The sequence below is a fragment of the Paramisgurnus dabryanus genome, chromosome 14 (genome assembly GCF_030506205.2).
Source record: "Paramisgurnus dabryanus chromosome 14, PD_genome_1.1, whole genome shotgun sequence".
NCBI lineage: Eukaryota > Metazoa > Chordata > Actinopteri > Cypriniformes > Cobitidae > Paramisgurnus > Paramisgurnus dabryanus.
In genome coordinates, this window is record NC_133350.1 from 4267388 (window position 1) to 4289097 (window position 21710).

A 21710-nucleotide genomic window follows, 5' to 3' on the forward strand; every position below is an offset into this window, starting at 1 on the left:
AGAAGCTGTGGGGCCTGGCTGATTTTGTTTTGCATTCCTCCAGGCTTAACCAAAACACAGCATTAGTGGTTAGCATACACAAATGTCACAATCTATTACAAAACCATATCATTCCTGAGTTAGCTAGGGGTCTTTACAGGTCCCTAATAGAGGTCTTCTCGGGTCCAAAGAAATGTACCCGACCCGAAATGACCTGAATCACTTTTAACCTGAACCCGACATGCACAAATCCTTTTTTTTTTTTAAGAAAGACCCGACCCGAGATAAACCCGACAAAATTAGACAGTCCAACCTGACCAAGTGACAATTTTTATTATTTATTTTTTTGCTGGAAAATGAAATATGTGAGATAGTTCGCCAAAAACACATTCATTTTAAATTACCAGAGACACCAGCTGCTAATATTATACCCAACCCGTGGCACAAATGAAACTTTTACTGTGCATTCATACCAGCTGCGGAAGAGGCGGCAAGCGCGGATGATTTACATGTTAAGTCAATGCAAACACGGGATTAGGCATCCTGCGGCGCGGTACGCGCGTTCCACACAAATTGAGCGTTGACGCAGGAAACGCGCGAGTTCAAAAATCTGAACTTTGGCGGAATTCCGCGCCGCGTTAACCAATCAGGAGCTTGCTGAAGTAGTGACGTGATTACAGGAAGCGAGCGGAGTGGTGTAGTCTCCGCGGAGTCGCAGAAGCCCCTCCCATGACGCGGATTTCCGCGTGAATTTCTCGAATGACTAGAATTTCACCCGCGGCTTTCACGCGAGAATGAAGCGAGTGAACTCAAATGTTCAAGCGTCCAACTACGCGCGAATAGTGCGTTTTTGCCGCCTCTTCCGCGACTGGTGTGAACCCACAGTTAGACTCAAACCTACTCAGATCTCGGGTCGGACCTCTGGTTTTCGGACATAAGTTGACCCATAAAGACCTCTAGTCCCTAACCAAATGACAGTCAAGTTGTGTAGCAGCTCAAAAAGGTTGAGCGTAGTGTTTGAAAATATTATTAGCATTTATAAGATGTTTTAATGAAGGTTTTATTTTACTAATAAAGTAAATGAAAACAAACGTGTGTTGTTAACATATGAGAGGCTCTGATGCAAAAGCATCTAAACGCTAAATGAGATGTTGATATAAACCGAATGCTCTCGGCTGGTGAACCAAAGCTTAAAGTCTTAAACATTCATCATCGCTCGCTCATCTTAACATCACTGAATGCAACGGCAATACTTAACATCCACAGACCATAATCCTCAGCGCTTGAGCCACAGACACAACACTTCACGATAAAGCTCACCTACCTATCTTGGCCTTAAGTCTGCAAAAATGCATTATTCATAACACACATGTTCTGTAATGCATTTCAAAGTACCACATTTAAAAGGCAATTTACCATATTGTTATGATAAGTATTTTTTTTATAAATTCCTCCACTCTCCTGTACTGATGAGGCTGTTTGTTGATGCTTTTGTGCCATATCGGTGACAGTTCATGAAAGCACTTCAGAGATGCTTTCTGCATGCCTGGAACTAAATAATGTTTTGAGGCCGAAAACTTTTAAAAAGAAGCAGGGTGGGATCGTTTGTGATGGAGCCCATAAAGGCAACTGTAAATGCCCAGAAGCTCCACAGCTCTGTACTATTGCCCCGTGGGTGGAAGGAGTAAAAAATATAGCTGAGCAGATAGATCGAGACGTATTTTTTAGGATTTGGTACCAGAGGCTCTTTAAGCAAGTTTTGTCCTTTTGCAAAAAAGCTGCAATGCAGAGAACAGATGTTCTTACTTCAGATGAACAAGCATTTGAAAGACTCATTAATTGACTATTTCTGTAGTTGAATTGATTTATGTACTGTTATATATTAATTAATTGTTTTTTTTATAAAACTAACTTACTTGCCTTTTTAAAGTAACGACCCCATACTGTTTGTGCGAGCAGCTTATTACGGTGTACAGTTACGTTGCAGGGATAAGCGCCCTCTAGCAGCCAGCAGCTTATTACCACCTGTGGTTACATTTCAAGGTTGTTTCCCTTACTGTGGGTTCACACCAGACAGGTTTGAAGCGTCAAATTCGTATCTAGCGCGTGTAGTTGGACGCTTGAACATTTTGAGTGTATCCGCTTAATTCGTGCGTGAAAGCAGCGCGTGAAATTCTAGTCATCGAGACATTCACACGGAAATTTGTGTCATGGGAGAGGCTTCTGCGACTCGCTTCCTGTAATCACGTCACTACTTGAGCAAGCTCCTGATTGGTTAAGGCGGCACGTTTTTCCACCAAATTTCATATTTGTCAACTCACGGCAACGCTCAATTCTCATCAATAAGGTGGAATCCCGTCTACCACGCTGCGCTAAACGCCTCATTTGCCCTCGAGACCTCCAGACGCGCGTCACCTCTTTACATTGACTTAACATTTAAATCACTCGCGCTTGATCCCTTTATCGCGGTTGGTGTGAACGCAGCATTATGCGCCAGATTAGACGCATTGAAATGATTTCATAAACATTTATGCAGTGGCGGCTCGTGACTGCTCATCCGAGGGGCGCAAATTCAAAATATGCGTTCGGAGAGACATGTGAACCATGTGCATCACGTCTTTTGTCAAAAAAGTGCCTGCTGCACACGCGTCAAAACCGTTTATGATAAAAGAAACGCTCACGTTCACAAATACACGCAAAACATTCCTTTAACAGTAAACTCTGATAATGCATGAGATTATGCGAGTATCTGGCAAACGCGAGCGTCTCTTTTATCATAAACCCTTTAGACGCGTCTGCAGCAGGCACTTCTTTTGACAAGATACGTGATGCACATAGGGTCACTCAACGCGCAGAACACATATTGAGAAATTACGAACAACACACATGACGGGCTACATACATGTTGTGATGAACTTCGCATCATGCGCCCTCAAAAAAAGAAGTCACCGGCCGCCACTGCATTTATGTAAACATTTATATAACCCCTATTTATACCCCATTTATATAGCCAATATATACCCCAATATATAGTTTCATACCCCAATATATTAACTCTTTCACCGCCATTGACGAGATATCTCGTCAATTAAGAGAAAACGCTTCCCCGCCAATGACACATGATGTCATGAGATTTTCCGTCTTTCCGCAATACTGCTATTAAACCCAGAAGTATTGCCCTATGGCAAGCGGCTGCATGTCCGTGTCTGTTTTAAAGATCGCTCTGAATGGAATCTCTATGAAAAGTCCGTCACAAAAATGGAATTATCTCTGCTTTTGCTCAAAATGTGGTGTTTTTGCAGAAACCTACCCATATTCAAAAGCTGATTACAAAAGAACCACTGAAGGTAGGGTGAAACGTTTTTTTTTTTTTGTTTGAAAGCAGAGGGTCTTTAAAGAAGAACATTTTCTGGAAGGCATTAAACTTTGGTGAAAATCATGAAAAACGCTGGCGCTGGCTGGCAACTTTTTTTTTTAAACGCTGGCGGTGAAAGAGTTAAGTTTCACCTGCTGTAAAGCTACTAATATAGTAAACGCTTCTGTTGGTCCTGTTTGACTAAAAACTTACTTAAAATGATTGTTTTCTCTCTGGTGTTACCAGCAGTTGAGGAACAGATCAGTCACCATGTGCTTTTCTCTAGAGTCCTAATGTAGCCAGAACAAGCACAAACATTTCCACCCAGTCCCTTGAAATGTTTTACTCTGGCAAAAACATGACAGATTAAAGTTTTGGGTCCACAACTCATTTTCTAAGCCTGAAGGAATTATCCTCTTTCTGGGTTTGTTTCCAATGTTTGCACCTTTAATAAATCCAACCGAAGATCTTGATCATTGAAGTGACAGAGCATAAAATAAACACATGCCTTGTTTACAATATCTGTACTTGATATTGTCCACATGCACTACAAGCAGACATGATGATGCTTCAGAAATATTGATTACCGTTTTGTATTGGAACAGGTTTTTAAAAAATGTAACTTCTTGTCCATGTCCTTTGCTCTGTGTGGAGTTAAATATTGATGCTCTTTTGTTTTCCAGATGTGAATGAGTGTGTGACAAACACACACGCCTGCCAGGTGGATGAACGGTGCGTGAACACGATCGGAGCGTTCATGTGCGAGAGGCAGATCTCATGTCCGAGTGGTTACCAAAAGAGAAATGGAGTGTGTGAAGGTAGGTTGAATAATTACTGCTTTTTCTGGCACATGCACATTCAGTGCAACATAATGATTTAATAAAACTTGATAGATGGGATTTTATGAAAATCCAGCTAAAATATTTTTGGGGTGATTTACTGTTTTCTACATAAAATCATAATGTAAAGAATGTTCTGTTCAAATCGGTTCCTTGATGTCATATTAATATATATGAGGAAGGTTGAAATCAATATTAAAGGTGCCGTGTGTAATTTTTAGAAGGATCTCTTGAAATAAATGCAAAATAATATACAAAACTATATTATCATTTGTGTATAAAGACCTTTTATAATGGACCGTTATGTTTTTATAACCTTATGCTGCGTTTACACCAACCGTGTTTCAGGCGTCAAAATCAATTTACAACTTGAACAGCTTGAATGCATTCGTGCATCTAGAGCAAAGTAGACGCGCGGAAAAAGCAAGCATTTGATGCGTGTCAGAGGCAAAATCCACTTCTTGTGGGAGGGTCAAGTGCTATGCGTTTGTCTGTTTGCAGGATGGCTGATGTTAGTTGTGCATTTATTGAGAGAGTTACCGGTTTGTATTTAGTCACCTTACTATAGGAGGAAAATAAACGGCGCGGGTCGAAAAAGGTCACATGACTGAAAAGTGAAATGTGTATTTACAACTTACCAGGTTGCCCAATGCCCTCTCCAAGCGAGGTCCTTCTTATTCCTGTCTCTATAGAAATAATAACTTGTGTCGTATAGCTCCGGGTGACTGCTCACGGACAATATCATCAAGTCTTCATGCTGATTGAGTGACTCCGGGCGGGGCTGCCGCCACAGCAGCAAGCAGGCTCCTGATTGGTTAACGCGGCGCGAAAATCCGCCAAAGTTCAAATTTTCGCCAATTCGCATCAAACGCAAAATGCACAAAATGCTCCATTCGTGCATACCGTGCCATAAAAGCTCAATTTGCGGCATTTGCTCGCACTACACGCGCAAATGCGGCGGAATTGCGTCTACCGTGCCGTGCCAAACGCCTCATCCGCGCCGCGAGACCTCCAGGTCAACACGTCTTCACATTGACTTAACATTGAAATCACTCGCGCTTCACGCCTCTACCGTGGCTGGTGTAAATGCAGCATTAGAATGAGACGTTTTTATCTACATGCACCGAGGGTCCCCTTACATGGAGGTCGCCATTTTGTGCCACCATATACAGAAGCCCTTAACGGACAAACGTTTTTACTAAGTTGTCTCCGACGATGAAATGTTTGTCCGGTGGTGGCTATCGTAGCTTCTTTATGCGTTCTTAAAGCGAGGGTTGGGCAGTGGGTTGAGCCGCTGGTTGCAATTCACGCTAAAATTTACACACTGCACCTTTAAATCAGTGACTGAAATTAAACTTTGATGCTTCTAATCTCATATCTAGATTTCACAGAGAGGATCACATAAAGTAAATATCCTATATACCCTGATGAGTATCCATTAAAGCATGCTGTGCGGTGTGCCTGCTTGACCTTGCCTACTGTATATGTAAAATAATATTAGCACAAATGTGGCATCAGTCCAACTTCCCTCAATGCTCAGACACAGCTATCCAAGCGGCTTAGTGATACATGTGGTCAGAATCAATAACAACTGTTCTTCCATCCATCCGGTCTCTTCGTCATTTAAACACATCACGTTCGCTCCGAAGAAAAACCGGCAGCGGCGTAAATCTGTGCAGCGAGATTTTTTCTCAGGCCTTTGCAGTTTGAAGCAGGCCACAGCTGATCGCCTTAGGCTTTCACTTAGTAACATCTAAAGCATCCAGCGAGCTGTTTTACACAAAGCAGATGCCTAGACACATCTAACTATTTCAATTTGCCTTTGAACGCTGAGATAACTTTGCAAGAGTCTCTGATTCTTGTCAGGACTCGGTCTGGTGCATGCTAATAAGTGCGGAAGGGATCATTATGATAATATCTGAAGAGATCTTAAAGGGAAAAATCAGATTTCACCTAATAAGAGGCTTTGGAAGGACAAGAACTTGCAATGGCCTCAGAAAACCTGAAATGAATGCCTCACCAAATATCTTAAAGTGGGTGTTTACTTAGGTAATGGTGCTAATCAGTTTGGGTTACACACAGTTTAGCTTTATGTGGAACACAAAATGATTTGGTTTTACCTGTGATTGCAAACATGCAGTTAAGAGCGGAGCGCAGATGACTGTTGGGTTTGATCCTAAGAGATGAGGCGACTCAAATTGCAAGCATGCTTTCTCAGCCTGTTATTGAGCCACAGTGCCACCGTCTGTAAACTTCTAACCTTTAATTGAGGACTGTTGTGATCTCAGTCCAAATACCAGTCTGTCTATTCATTATACTTCCACATATGCCAAATTTGGTGAGAGGTACAGATTATCCTCAATATTTTATTCTTTTATTTGATCTTAAAAGCTAAACTCCTTATGCATCAATGCAGGTTCCATACTCAGTGTCTTCCAGTGGTCTGGTCCCTGGCTCTGTTTTGACACGTGATACCCTTTTCTCTCCAGACATTGATGAGTGTGTACTGCGTACCCATAACTGCGGGATGGGCTTTGAATGCTTGAATACCGATGGCTCATTCAGATGTAATCCGAAGCAGCGCTGTCTCACAGGCTTCACTGAGGACTCACATGGCAACTGCATCGGTAAGACAGGACAGAGGAATCTTAAGAGTCATCTAGTGCCCCCTAGTGGAGAGTTGCATGAAAAATAATTTTTGTTTTTAGTTTGAAGATGTAAGAATTACAAATGACAAAGCAATTCGGTTAATTTATTTTATTTTTTTGCAAAGTTGCATTCTTGCGTTCAGTTTACCCTTTAAAACGCTTGCTGTTTTTTAGACATTGATGAATGTAGCAGTGTGACAGAGCCTTGTACTGCCGGCTTTAACTGCATAAACACAGTGGGCTCTTATACCTGTCAGCGCAAGATTATTGCATGCAGTCGGGGGTATCATTCCAGCCCTGATGGGGCACGGTGCATTGGTAAGCATGCAGGCAAACACACACACACACACACACACACACACACGTGGATTTCTTTTTGTACCCTAACCTTACAAATACCCCCAAACCTATTGAATGCAGAAGGCTTTTAGCAGTTTTAGATTAAAACATTATTGCAGTTTTCTCATGGGGGCCATTGTAATGGCCATTGTAATGTCCTGCAATATGTGACTGCACACACACAGTTCTCAAGGGATGTGCATGCACTGAATTTAAGGCAAAGAATGAACTATTATGAACTATTTTACTTGTTTAAACAACATGCCTGCCCTTGCCATGCCTGTGATATACAAGAATTACTTGAATACAAGAATATATATATATTCGTAATTCTTGTAATACCATGGTACATGGTATTCAAAAAACATTATTATTAATAGGATTATCGTGAAATCATGTCCAAACCATAACAGTATTATCAATGGTACCCAATAAAGGCAAGCTTTTGCAAAAGCTGTCACTGTGGCGGTACCCTTTCAAAACATACATTTTTGTACCTAAAGTGTGCATATTAGTATCTTAAAGGTAAATATTGGTACCTCATAGGTATACATTGGTACCAAATGTATACATATCTGTACCTACCCCCCAGCAGGTGCAATAATCCTTCCCCTACTCAACCTGATCTCACAAATTTCCGTGAAATAGTCACGCAATGTTTTGCGTGGCATTGTCACGTATTTCCACCATTTTACGTGCCCATGCCACAACTTTCTTTTCCGTGTCAGTTTCACGTATTGGTTACTCAACTGTTTTTCCTATTTTTAAACAATTGTCTCTTCGGTTTGGGGTTAGATTTGCTGTCTGCGTTAGGATTTCACTTTAAGTATTGGTTCATACTATTTTTTCGTACGCTTTTTAAACCATTGTCGCCTGACGTTAGGGTTAGAGTTGGGTTTGGGTAAGGATGTCATTTTATAAAACAGAAAGATGTTCTAACCCCAAACCGAAGCGGCAATTGTAAGAAAATAGAAAAAACGGTTGAGTAACCAAGACGTGAAAGTGACACGGAAAAGAAAGTCGTGGCACAGGCATGTAAAATGGTGGAAATACATGACAATGCCAAGCAAAACTGAGCAAAATAATGCGTGTCTATTTCACGAGATCAGGCTACCCCTATTATATTCCTTACATTATTTGCCCTGTACTACCTCAGTGCAATTATTTCTTGACCTGCATTTATGCCCTTGTTTTGTATTTATACCTTTTTTCTTTGTATATATGCCTTGCTGTATTCACAACGTCTACTTGTATATACTGCTGTTTATTGTACCTTTTCAAAGGGTACCGACCGTCCTAGTGACAGCTTTTGTACCTTTATTTCTGAAAGTATACTTGTGACTTGTTAGTATGCATGGTTAACTACACTTGCTTGTAAATGCTACATGAACTAGCAAGAATGTTGGAATGTGTAACTGCAGATGTGGACGAGTGTCAGACTAGCACCCACCGCTGTGGACAGGGACAAATCTGTCACAACCTGCCCGGCAGCTACCGCTGTGACTGTCAAACCGGCTACCAGTACGACTCCATTGGCCAGCTCTGTGTGGGTGCGTATTTACACACACAATAACACATACTACACGACCAAACTGTGAAAACACATTCTTTGTCACACTTGTGAGTGCTCACAATAGGATGTGTTGTGAGAGATATCCAAAATTACATTAAAAAAGAACATTAAACACATGTAATGTCTAAACTTTTAACCTCGGACAAAATAGATAGAATTATTTGAGTATTTATTACGAATTAAGTCCATTTTGACTCATTTTGGTAAAAATGTGTTTTCTATACCAATAAAGTGACAAGATGAAAACCACTATTGTCTGTTACAAACTTTTACATAGCATCTTTAGTTTATAATAACATAAGAAATTCAGATCCATAATTTGATTTTCATGATTTATTTTAAAAACTGATTATTTTTTCCTCTAAATGCAATAAAATGTTTTTTTTTCAAAATGCTATAAATCTATTGAATTAATATATAAATGTGCATTCATCTTTGCCAGGTTATATTCATTTAGTTGACTAGTGGTATACACTGAAAAAAAAATAAACAATAATGGCATTAATCAAAACACTTACTTTGTCATATTAAGAACACTGTCATTGCTGCTGTTATACTTGGGACGTCGTCGCTGAACTTTTTTGACAGCGATCAGCTGTAAAATGTTTTGGTCCTGCACGATTTTCATTGACTTCGAGTAAAATAATGGAAAGTTTTTTATAAGATCCCCTGGGGTCAATGTGTTAGCATGACAGAAGCTTGATGCTGTCGTGTGAGAACAAGCAACCGCCGGCATTTTTCCTTAACCCGATCGTGGCTTACGTTTCTTCCTCGCCACAGAAAAATTAAACGGGTTTATCAATGCCATCAAAAGTATTATTTTGTTTTTTGTTGATCACGAAGTGCAAAGTAGATGAGGAAAACTAGGATTCTGTGTGTATTCAAAGTGCCACCATTGTTGTTTACAATGCGTGGAATGGTGCGCTGTGATCTGTTAAGCAGATTTATTGCATTCTGCAGAGAAGGAGGACTGCCGTTTATTTGGTTTTGGGATACAAGGGAGAAAAGATGACAGAATAACACGGCGGATATGGGATTTGGGTAAAATTAAGAATTAACTTTTTAATACTGACCTGATAAAATACTGATTTTGGTGGCAACTATTTTTATTTTTTTTATAACAAAACTCTTTATATATATACACAGACCTAAAAAAAAGTTCATATATATATATATATTTGAAGAGTTTCGTTGCAAAACGAGTTACTCTCGTAACTTTTATTATTACGTTATCATGTTTCATTATTTTTTTTTATGGTGCTACTTAGCTGTATTTTTTAAGTTATGAAGGTTTAAATCAAAACAAACCAACTGCAGTTGAATTGATATTAATTGTAATGCACAATCAAAAAAACGAGATTTCCGAAAAATATAGTTATCTCGTTTGGCAACGAAACTCTTCATTTTCAGATTATGTATTGGCTCGGCCTTTAATGTCCAATGTAAAACCTTGGTCTTCAACCAAAAGTGCGGTTACAGATGACACCACTTGTAGTACTTTAAGCTACACTGCATTTTCTTTGGTTAGTCTGACTAGAAACAGGCATAGATGAAGCTTACGACAGCTCATGCTCCAGAGAGTTTGCTGATTATCCTAATCTCTTATCTCTTTACTGCCCCTCTTCCTGATCAGAGAGAGAGAGATGCTCCCCAGACTGCAATATGTACTAATACTGTTCTGTGCACGTGTTCTCCCGGCAGATGTAAATGAGTGTTGGAGGCACCCGGGTCGCCTGTGTGCCCAGACCTGCGAGAACACACCGGGTTCCTACCATTGCTCCTGCACCACCGGCTTCTCCCTGGCTTTCGATGGGAAGAACTGTGAAGGTACATCCATTTGCACTAGTAGATTAAAACGAGAAACAGCATGCCTGTGAGGAACGTGGTGTGCTTTTAAAAAGAGTGGGCTAAACATTTCGGTTGTACTCTGATAGGACAAACAGTCTCTGAAAGAAATAGAAAGAGTGAAAAACATAATAGAATGAGATAATGTAAGATGTCAGCAAGAATGCAAGACAGCTGAAGCGTGTGTTTTTTAAGTTCATTCATTTGTCAGCATTTATTTCAAGGACTTGGCAGGTAAGGAACTAAAGAACTATCCATGAGCTGACTTTTAGCCTGGTTTCAGCGGGATTATGGTATAAAAATAAAAAGCATAAATCCATGTGTCATTTGGAAGGTAAAAATAGTTCTTGAATGTTCTTGGGTAGTAAGGATGAGCACATCACAGTGGTGTCCAACAGTTAAAAATAATGTTTTAACAACTAAGCAATATGCAGCATTTCTGAAAAAAATTATGCCTAAAAGGGCCACAAATTGTACCTGCCGTGTTGATTGTGTTTTAAAACTGTTTGAATCATTCAAATCAAAAGAATTTCATCTTTCCAAATATATGTGACATGTTTAGCATTTTGTTTTTGAGTTGTTGTATTTGATAAAGTTTTCTGTCAAATAATGCAGTGTCCCTCCCACGGTACACTGGAATTTTAAGGGTTAAATGTGCTGTGTGTACATTTTAGGAGGATCTTATAACAGAAACAAAAAATTAAATACATAAAAATGTTTTCATCTTACATAATCAACCGTTATGTATTTATTACCTTACGCTGGATTTCCACCGACTGCGCAATGGCTGCGGATCCGCTGCGGAACGGCGGAGGAGTCAATCGGTTTCCATTCAAGTCAATGTGTGTATTTCCACTGACTGCGTTCCGAATCCGTCACAGCTCCGGCCATCCCCAGCTCTCCGGAACAAATACGCAGAGCTTCTATTTTTGGCGGATGCCGCACAGCTCCGCAGGGCGGAGACAGAACTAGATATTGCGCGATCATTACGTGAATTTGCGAGACCTCATTGGTCCTCATCACTTCAGCACGCAGTCGCTCTGCAACAAATTCGGAACTGGTGGGTATTGGCGGACGGCGGATCTGCAGCCACTCCGCAGTTGGTGGAAACCAGCGTTAGAATGAGCCGTTTTTATCTGCATACAAGGGTGATCCCCTTAAATGGAGGTCGCCCTTTTCCGCCGCTATGTTTCTGCAGTAGCCATACACTGACAAACTGCTCTACAGAGTGCCTTTCATCCCTTTGTTGTTTCATGTGGCATTCACACCAGACGCGGAAGAGGCGACAAGTGCGAGTGATTTACATGTTAAGTCAATGCAAAGACGCGACTCTGCATCCGCTGCGCGGTACATGCAAATGGCGTGGTGTGAACAGCACGGATGACGCATTTCATGTGAATTTAGTGTTGCTGTGGGAAACGTGCGAGTTAAAAAACTTTTAACCAATCAGGAGCTTGCTCTAGTAGTGACTACAGGGAGCGAGCAAAGTCGCAGAAGCCCCTCCCATGACTCAAATTTCCGCGTGAATGTCTCGAATGACTAAGATTTCAATTAAGCGAGTAAACTTAAAATGTTCAAGTGTCCAACTATGCATGAAAAGCATGTTTTTGCCGCCTCTACTCCAGCTGGTGTGAACGCACAGTAAGGCGATGCCATTTTTGTCCTGTGGCGTTTACCGTAAATTCTTTATGTGTTTCGAAAGGGAGGGGTGAGGGGTGTACTGAGCCATTGGTTGCAATTCACAATCTCACCACTAGATGCCGCTAAAATCTACACACTGCACCTTTAAAAATGAAGGTGATATGCAATACCATAGAAGAACTTTGGGTCAGTATTGTTTATTAAAGAACATCATTCTTAAAAATAAAGGTGCTTTATTTTTTTAAGAAGAACCTTTATGATTCCAAAAAGAACCATTTAGTCAAAGATTCTTTTAAGAACCATTTCTTTTAATTTTTTATCATCTGAACATTTTTATAATCTGAAGAACCTTTTTTCACCTTAAAGAACCTTTTGTGAAACAGAAAGGTTCCTCAGATGTTAAAGGTGCTTTAAAGAACCATTTAGACAGGAAATGTTCTTCAATGGCATCGTGAAGCACCTTTATCTTTAACTTTTTCGCCACATTTGACGAGATAACTCGTCAATTAAGAGAAAACGCTTCCCTGCCAATGACAAGAATTTCCGGCTTTCTGCAATACCGCTATTATCCACCAGGTGCACTTCTGCAACTTATACAACCCGGTAATAGCACCTCACGTGAAAGAGAAAGAACTCTGTGTGTGTTTTAAAGATCGCTCTGAATCTGATCTCTATCAAAAGTCCTTCCCAAAAAATGGAATTATCTCAGCTTTTTGCTCAAAATATTGGGGTTTTTGAAGAAACCTACCCATATTTGAGAGGTGATAAAAAAGACCTAATGAAGGTAGGATGAAATTTTTGTTAGCAGAGGGTCTGTTCTTTTATTTGATATATTGTTTGTTTATATATTTAAAGAAGAACATTTTCTGGAAGGCATTAAACTTTTGTGAAAATCATGAAAGCTGCTGGCGCTGGCTGACAACTTTTTTTAAAACGCTGGCGGGACAAGAAGAGCCACCTTCCATGAATCTAAAAACAGAACACATTATTTTCTATGAATGTACGATCACTGGGGGCGGCTGTCCGCTGTGACTCTGGATGCTGCTCAAATCCGTGTCGCGCCGCTCACATAGTTTAACATTAAATAACATCATATTTGTCCCAAATCATTAACGATTAACATTGGCTGCTAATATATATTTAGCATTTTGAAGTAAACGCTTCCTGGCTAAGCTTGTGCTATTTAACGTGCATGTCCAGTGTACGATACCTCCGAGTTGTCGCTTCTTGTCTGGTGTGCAACCCCCTTGAGAGTGCTTGAACATCCAGAGAACCTTTCTGTTTCACGAAAGCTGTTTTTTTCACAATACAAGCACATACAGTACGGCTGTTTTAGAAACAACAGTATCTTCCTATTGTGAGCAAGCCAAAGGCAACCGTCATGAGGAAAACTCCCCGAGATGGGAGTAGAAACAAGGAAACCTTGGGAGGAACCAAGACTAAACCAAGAAAGCCGTCCTCCTTGAGTTGTCAAGGTCACTAATAACAAATACTTTTTTGTCATTGACATTGTTAACTCCTTTGTACCAAAGGTTGCATTTCCTTGTTTTCATTGAAAAACCGGAAAATTCACAGATCATGTAAGGAACATGGATCAACAGTGTAAGGCCATGCCAGCTGTCATCAAAACAATGAGCTTATATTTTGTTTCAACATATCTCTAACTTGTATTTAGGTAGAGACATTTTGACAAGTGGTGCACTGATAAGATACACTATCAGTCTGGAAATTATATTACAACATTATTCTGACTCAAACTAATTTGAAAATGCATTACTGTTTTCAAACACAAAATGTGCCAATGATGTTTTCTGTGTGCTTCTACAGATCTTAATGAATGTGACAGCAATCCATGCACTCAGGAGTGTGCGAACATCTATGGCTCGTACCAGTGTTACTGCCGAATGGGCTACTTCCTGAAGGAGGACGGGCATACGTGTGAAGGTGAGGTGATCCTGATGTCTTCATGACAGGAATTCGTTTTTACTGAAGTGTACCCATTAAGACTCAAACACAAAGACACATACTCGTTATATGTTGTTGATGTGACGTTAGCTCTGATGAAAAGGTACAGATAGATAACATGCAATCAATAAAAATTGATTTTGGGGGCATGTAACCAAAAGATGCTGAGCTCGCTGGAGCAATAAGTGTGTTTTCATGCACATGCATCCTACATGTCTTCACAGTGGTTTGGTATTTATACTGTAAATAACTAGTCTGCTCACTAATAATGATGACAAACTATAATTTGATCTCTAGATATCGATGAGTGCTCACAAAGCATTGGACACCTCTGTGCATTTCAGTGTGTGAATGTCCAAGGTAGCTATAAATGTGCCTGCCCTCCCCATGGTTATTCAATGTCACCAAATGGACGCACATGTGAAGGTAAAACTTATACTGTATCATATTATATACTGTAAGATTGTTTGCAAATCTTCTGTAATAAGATTTCTGTATAAATTCTTTATCATAAATGCACAAGCATGGTATACTGTCCTAGGCTTGCTTGTTTAGTATTTAAGTGCACCTGCATCTGTGTTGGGTCTTTAAAAACTAGAAGGTCATGTATGTATTTGTAAAATTCAAAAGAATAGACGTTAGGAAGTTCTGAGGCATTTTGTTAGGTTTTACAATACATACTTAAACTTCACTGCTGTCTTATTTTAAGTCCATATTTAAACCATCGCCTTTGTAAAGGCCAAATGCAAACAACTGACTGTGAGCTTTCTCTAATTGGCACATTGAGTTGCGTGAAGCTAACCTCGGGTTCAGCACAGCTCTGCTGTCCTCCATCTCTCGCCGTAAGATCACCAAATTGACAAAACTCCCTCAGGCTCTCGAGATAAGAGAGTCAATGAAAGGTGAAGAAGAGCCCGTGCGGGCTCCCAGGGGTTAGCGCTATCCTGCGCCAAATGCATTAGTGTGTGGATTGGAGGCGGCGAGCTGTAACGCGGTTTTTGCTTTTGTAAAATGAGATGCATAATTAATTACTTCTGGAGGGGCCAAAATTGACTCCTGGCAAAATTAAGCTTGGCGGTTTTTCACCCCAGACATCAGCCGCCCTGACAACCCCATCCTTTAAGCGTTGATTGCGATTGGTAAAATTTAACCTGTGCTGCTATTTAGTTATTTATTTATGTATTTAATAAAATACTTTTTAAAGCTCAGTTATTTACTTTTGAAGTAATTTTTTTGTGATTTACTGTTTTTTACATAAAATCATCCAGCATAGGGTAAGGAACATTCTGTGAAAATATAACCTTGATATATTTAATATTGACTGAAAGATTGAACTCAATGTAAAATTAAACTTTAATGCTCCTAATCTCATCATTAGATTAGGGGTCAGACCGGGCAAATTAGCATGAATGTGGAATTCCAAAAAAGCGGAGATTGGGGTGGTAATATCTGCAGGTTATTTACTAAAAAGGCACAAAATTAAAGTGACACTTTGATTTTTACCATTTGGAATTCATTCAGCTGATCTCCAGGTCTGGCGTTGCCACTTTTAGCATAGCTTAGCATAATTAATTGAATCTGATTAGACCATTAGCATTGCGCTAAAAAATAACCAAAGATTTCGGATATTTTTCCTATTTAAAACTTGACTCTTCTGTAGTTATATCATGTACTAAAACTGACATGAAATTAAAAATTGCGATTTTTTTATGCAGATAAGGCTAGGAACTATACTCTCATTCTGGCGTAATAATCGAGGACTTTGCTGCTGTAACATGGCTGCAGCAGGCGTAGTGATATTAAGCATTGCCCGAAAATAGTACCCTACTATTGAAAGTTACTAAGGGGACTATTTTCGGCTGCTGCGTAATATCATTGCGCCTGCAGCCATGTTACAGCAGCAAAGTCTTTGATTATTAGGCCAGAATGAGAGTATAGTTCCCAGACATATCTGCTTAGAAAATCACAACATATAATTTTCTGCCGGTCTTAGTACACGATGTAACTAATGAACAGTCAAGTTTTAAATAGGAAAACTATCGAAACTCTTTGGTTATTTTTTGCGCGATGCTAATGGTCTAATCAGATTCAATTGATTATGCTAAGCTATGCTAAAAATGGTACAGCCAGACACGGAGATCAGCTGAATGGATTCCAAAAAGGCAAAAATCTAATGTTTAACTCTAGGGGTGCTGGAAAATGAGCATATTTTCATAAAAGTGGTGTCCCTTTAATAACACAGGGTCAACAGCTGTTTTCCATAATGACCAACGCAATCTACTAAGAGCAACGCAAATTAGTTCAGGGTCGCAAGTAAGTAGAGCTGACGCCCCTGCAGGTGCGGGTGATGCCTGATGCGCATGAGATCAGCACCACGGACATCGGAAATATTATTACTCCCATCTGCACTTTTTGGAATTGTGCTCTTGCGCTAATTTGCCCCATTTAGTAAATCTGGCCGCTAGTATAAAATAAAGCAATGCAAAGGTCATGGGTTTAATCTCAGGGAACACATATACTGATAAAATGTATACTTTGAATGAAGTAATTGCTTTTGACTCTCGCCAAATGCATAAATGTAAAAAGATCTGGTTTTTTGTCAGATATTGACGAATGTGCCACTGGAGAACACAACTGCTCCGCTTCCCAGACCTGTCACAACATCCAGGGTGGATTCCGCTGTCTGTCCTTTGCGTGTCCAGAAAACTACAAAAAGGTGTCGGACACGTGAGTATGAGTTACTGCTCAGTTACGATCGCATTTATCATTCAGAACATAGTATGTGGGCTCCAGCAGTGAACCTGTTTGGATGAAGACTTATCAAAGCAATCTTATCAAGGTAATCTGAACGTTTATACCCCCTATGCTTTTATCATGAAGTAAATGGTTACAAACTCCTTGGATTGCATGATGGTGATATTGGAACTGTCTCAATCATGTATACATACTTTGTAACAGCATCTTGGCATCTTTATTGGGCCCGACTCCTAACAGAGCATGAATTCTTCTAAGAAAGGAAATAGAGGCAGATTGCTTTGATCAGTCAGTAGTTCAAACACACACGTCTGGGCAGTGTCGGCCAGGTCTCTGATTGGTGGAAACTCCCACTGTTCACCATCAGCCCTCCTGAGATTCACCGCTTTATCAGAGGTTTAACAGCATAGACAGTCAGCAGGAGAAAAACACCTGCTGTGGAACAGTTATGGGCTGTGGTCAGTTTAGAAGGTAGCATCACTGTCTTTACAGCATTATTACGTATCACACTATGTATGTACTATATGTTGTGTATGTTGCATTGTACAGAATGTTTTATTAATCTCTGAAACAACAAGGCAGTCGGGATCAGGTTGTTAGGGTGTTTTGAGTAGTTGCTACAGTTGGCAGTCAAATTGATGTATCTATATATTTTAGACATGGTTTTAGTCTTTAGATTTTGCTCAGGTTACTCCTTCAATGTTTAGGATTTGTGTTATACTGTCCATCAGATAAAAACGTTGGTTTGGTCATATAGAAAACGTTATTCAGTTCCTTACACTGATATACAGATAGACAGGCAGGCAGGCAGGCAGACAGACAGACAGACAAACAGATAGATAGATAGATAGATAGATAGATAGATAGATAGATAGATAGATAGATAGATAGATAGATAGATAGATAGATAGATAGATAGATAGATAGATAGATAGATAGACGGACGGACGGGCAGACAGACAGAGAGACAGAGACAGACAGACAGACAGGATAGACAGACAGACAGACAGACAGGGTAGACAGACAGACAGACAGGATAGACAGACAGACAGACAGACAGATAGGATAGACAGACAGACAGACAGACAGACAGACAGACAGACAGAGAGAGACAGACAGACAGACAGACAGACAGACAGACAGACAGACAGAGAGAGAGAGAGAGAGAGAGAGAGAGAGAGAGAGAGAGAGAGAGAGAGAGATAGATAGATAGATAGATAGATAGATAGATAGATAGATAGATAGATAGATAGATAGATAGATAGATAGATAGATAGATAGATAGACAGACAGATAGACAGACAGATAGATAGACAGACAGATAGACAGACAGATAGAGAGAGAGAAACAGACAGATAGAGAGGGAGACCGACAGGCAGATAGAGAGGGAGACCGACAAGCAAACAGACAGACAGGCAGATAGAGAGGGAGACAGACAGACAGACAGATAGGGATGGAGACAGACAGACAGGCAGATAGATAGACAGGCAGGCAGATAGAGAGAGAGAGACAGGCAGATAGAGAGGAAGAAAGACAGACATAAAGAAAGGCAGATAGATAGACCGACAAGCAGGCAGATAGAGAGAGAGACAGACAGACAGATAGAGAGACAGACAGGCAGATAGATGGACAGACAGGGAGGCAGATAGAGAGAGAGAGACAGGCAGATTGATAGACAGACAGGCAGATAGATAGACAGACAGACAGGCAGGCAGATAGAGAGAGAGACAGACAGACATATAGATAGACAGACAGACAGGCAGGCAGATAGACAGAGAGACAGACAGACAGACAGAGAGATAGACAGGCAGGCAGACAGACAGACAGACAGAAAGATAGATAGATAGATAGATAGATAGATAGATAGATAGATAGATAGATAGATAGATAGATAGATAGATAGATAGATAGCAGACAGACAGGTAGGCATATAGATAGACAGACAGACAGGCAGATAGAGAGGGAGACAGACAGAAAGATAGATAGATAGATAGATAGATAGATAGATAGATAGATAGATAGACAGATAGATAGATAGATAGATAGATAGATAGATAGATAGATAGATAGATAGCAGACAGACAGGTAGGCATATAGATAGACAGACAGACAGACAGACAGACAGACAGAAAGATAGATAGATAGATAGATAGATAGATAGATAGATAGATAGATAGATAGATAGATAGATAGATAGATAGATAGATAGCAGGCAGACAGGTAGGCATATAGATAGACAGACAGACAGACAGGCAGATAGAGAGGGAGACAGACAGACAGAGAGATAGACAGGCAGGCAGGCAGACAGACAGACAGACAGACAGACAGACAGACAGACAGACAGACAGACAGACAGACAGACAGATAGATAGATAGATAGATAGCAGACAGACAGGTAGGCAAATAGATAGACAGACAGATAGATAGGCAGAGAGACAGGAAGATAGATAGGGAGACAGACAGACAGACAGACAGATAGATAGATGTTTGATCAGGGTATTTATAGCACCAACTCTTTCTATTGATGGATATACATCATACCTGATCAGACCTTTGCCATTTCTTATTTATACAGACGCTGTGAGCGAATAAGTTGCCCCAACTTCCAGCAATGTCAGACCATGCCATTACGCATCACTTACTACCAACTGAGCTTCCAGACCAACATCATTATCCCTGCTCAGATCTTCCGCATCGGCCCCTCGCCCGCCTACTCGGGTGACAACATCATCATCAGCATCCCGCGGGGAAACGAAGAAGGCTACTTCAGCACACGGAAGCTCAACAGCTTTACAGGTGCCGTGTACCTGCATCGTCAGGTGCGAAAACCACGGGACTTCCTCATCGACGTGGAGATGAAGCTGCTGCGCCAAGGAACTTTCACGACTTTTCTAGCTCGAATCTATGTGTTCATCACGCCGAACTCCATGTGATACTCCACTCCTATGTGATGCTTTTGATTTCATGTGGTGCTAGACTCTTCAAGTTTCGGCCTTGAAGTTGTCATCTGGCACATCTTGGTTTTGGTGAGAAGATTTTGATGGGACATTATCGTCGTGATCCAACTGCTTGTTTTGAGCAAAGTGAGAACAAACAGGATGAAGTGCAGAAACTGACATGTCTGCTTTTTAAAAGTCTCTATAAAAAGAAACTCTATTTATGCTGTACCAATTTAGCCCGATTGCCTGAAACTGCTTTTTATAGCACTTCATGTCTTTTCTAACCACACAGCGTTTCTCGAGTGGGTAGAGTTGAGGTAGCGTTAGAGGTTTAGACAAAAATTTCTGTCGCAGTTTCGTCGCAGGCCTTTCAGGCTTTGTTGCCTCATTTGAACATCTGCAAATTTCACAGCTCATTTAAAACAACTAATAACTGTATTTAACAAACCTATCCTTGATAACTCACACGGATACCTCAGTTCATACCGCACTCCGCCTGCAAAAGAGAACAATGTGTGATTATGTCTGTAATCATTTTGTTAAACACTTGCAATTAATAGGATGTATTTTTTCTAATATTTGTTTTAAATATCTCTTTGTAGCATATGTTGCCAATATAAGGTTTTGGAAACATTTGACATGCATACATGAAGAGTGTTCAAAGCAGCACTGAGATTGTTTCATTGTTTTTAATTGTAAGTCACTTTATATGTCTTTACTTCGTTATACTGGGCCTGTTTTTTGTATTACTGTCTTGAAAACTCATCTCAGGGTCAAAGTGTAAAATCATCTCCTGCACTTCATAACTGAAATCATCTTTACTGAGCAAAATGTTAAGTTTATTTCTGACAAGGCTATTGAACGTAATAGCATTTTATTCTCTTTTCCTCAGTAGCCTATATTATTAAAAAATCTCTTGTTTTAGTAAAATCACCATTTTTGTGTAATACTGCATCTTTGGTTAAATAAAACATCACCAAGTCTTTTATTAGTTTGTTTTATGTATATATTTATTTATTTATTCATTCATTATTGCAATTTTCTGAACAATGAACATAAAAGGGCAACAAAGTATCCATTAAATATATCAAATATGTCTGATATAATGATAAACAAATAAAAAAAGAAAAGCAATAAAAAAATTCACATTGAAACGTAGAAACTTTAGGACTGCAATTTTAAACTGAATTAAAACTGTTACGTGTTGGTGTCCATTAAAGTCCATTAAAATTAGAAAATTCCTGGAATGTTTTCCTCAAAAAACATAATTTCTTCTCGACTGAACAAAGAAAGACATCAACATTTCGGATGACATGGTGGTGAGTAATCCTTTAAAACAACTTGGTTTTGCAAGTCAATTTAATAAATTGACATAACTTATAAAAATAACTTGATTTTGTTTAACCTATTTTTTTAAGTAAAATTAACATAAAAATCTGTTGATTTGACAAAAATAGATAGTGATTTAGTTCTATTGTAAATTGAGTAAAAAAATCACAGCCCATTTACATTTATAAATTAAAAATTGTCCATATATAATTCATAAATTCATTATGTACCAGAATTTGAAATCAGTAGAACTATCATAAAAAATAAAATGTATTTTTCTTTAAATTGAATATCAATGTTTAAAAAAAAGCCAAATCACACTGAAATAATTTTGTGTAAATACAATTATAAAATATATGGACAAAACTCTTATTTATTTTCCTCTTTACAGAAAACACATTTCAAGTGAACATCTTTACAGAATTTTGCAATTACCTGTTTTACAGAGTATGTTCGATGAACAATCTTACTGTAAATGATACCTCCCTCATTTTACTGGAGATT

At 39.6% G+C, this 21710-nt stretch overlaps 1 protein-coding gene across 1 annotated transcript in view; it reads left to right on the top strand.

Moving 5' to 3' along the window:
- The window catches only part of fbln2 (fibulin 2), a 71596-nt gene extending 50731 nt beyond the window's left edge, over window positions 1–20865 (top strand). The window contains exons 9-17 of the mRNA XM_065241195.2: window positions 4018–4152; window positions 6663–6800; window positions 6996–7139; window positions 8582–8710; window positions 10435–10560; window positions 14047–14163; window positions 14482–14610; window positions 16788–16911; window positions 19514–20865. Of these exons, the coding sequence (XP_065097267.1) occupies window positions 4018–4152; window positions 6663–6800; window positions 6996–7139; window positions 8582–8710; window positions 10435–10560; window positions 14047–14163; window positions 14482–14610; window positions 16788–16911; window positions 19514–19871 (1400 nt within the window). The 3' untranslated portion in view covers window positions 19872–20865. The remainder of the gene's footprint in view (window positions 1–4017; window positions 4153–6662; window positions 6801–6995; window positions 7140–8581; window positions 8711–10434; window positions 10561–14046; window positions 14164–14481; window positions 14611–16787; window positions 16912–19513) is intronic.
- The last annotated feature ends 845 nt before the right edge of the window (window positions 20866–21710 follow it).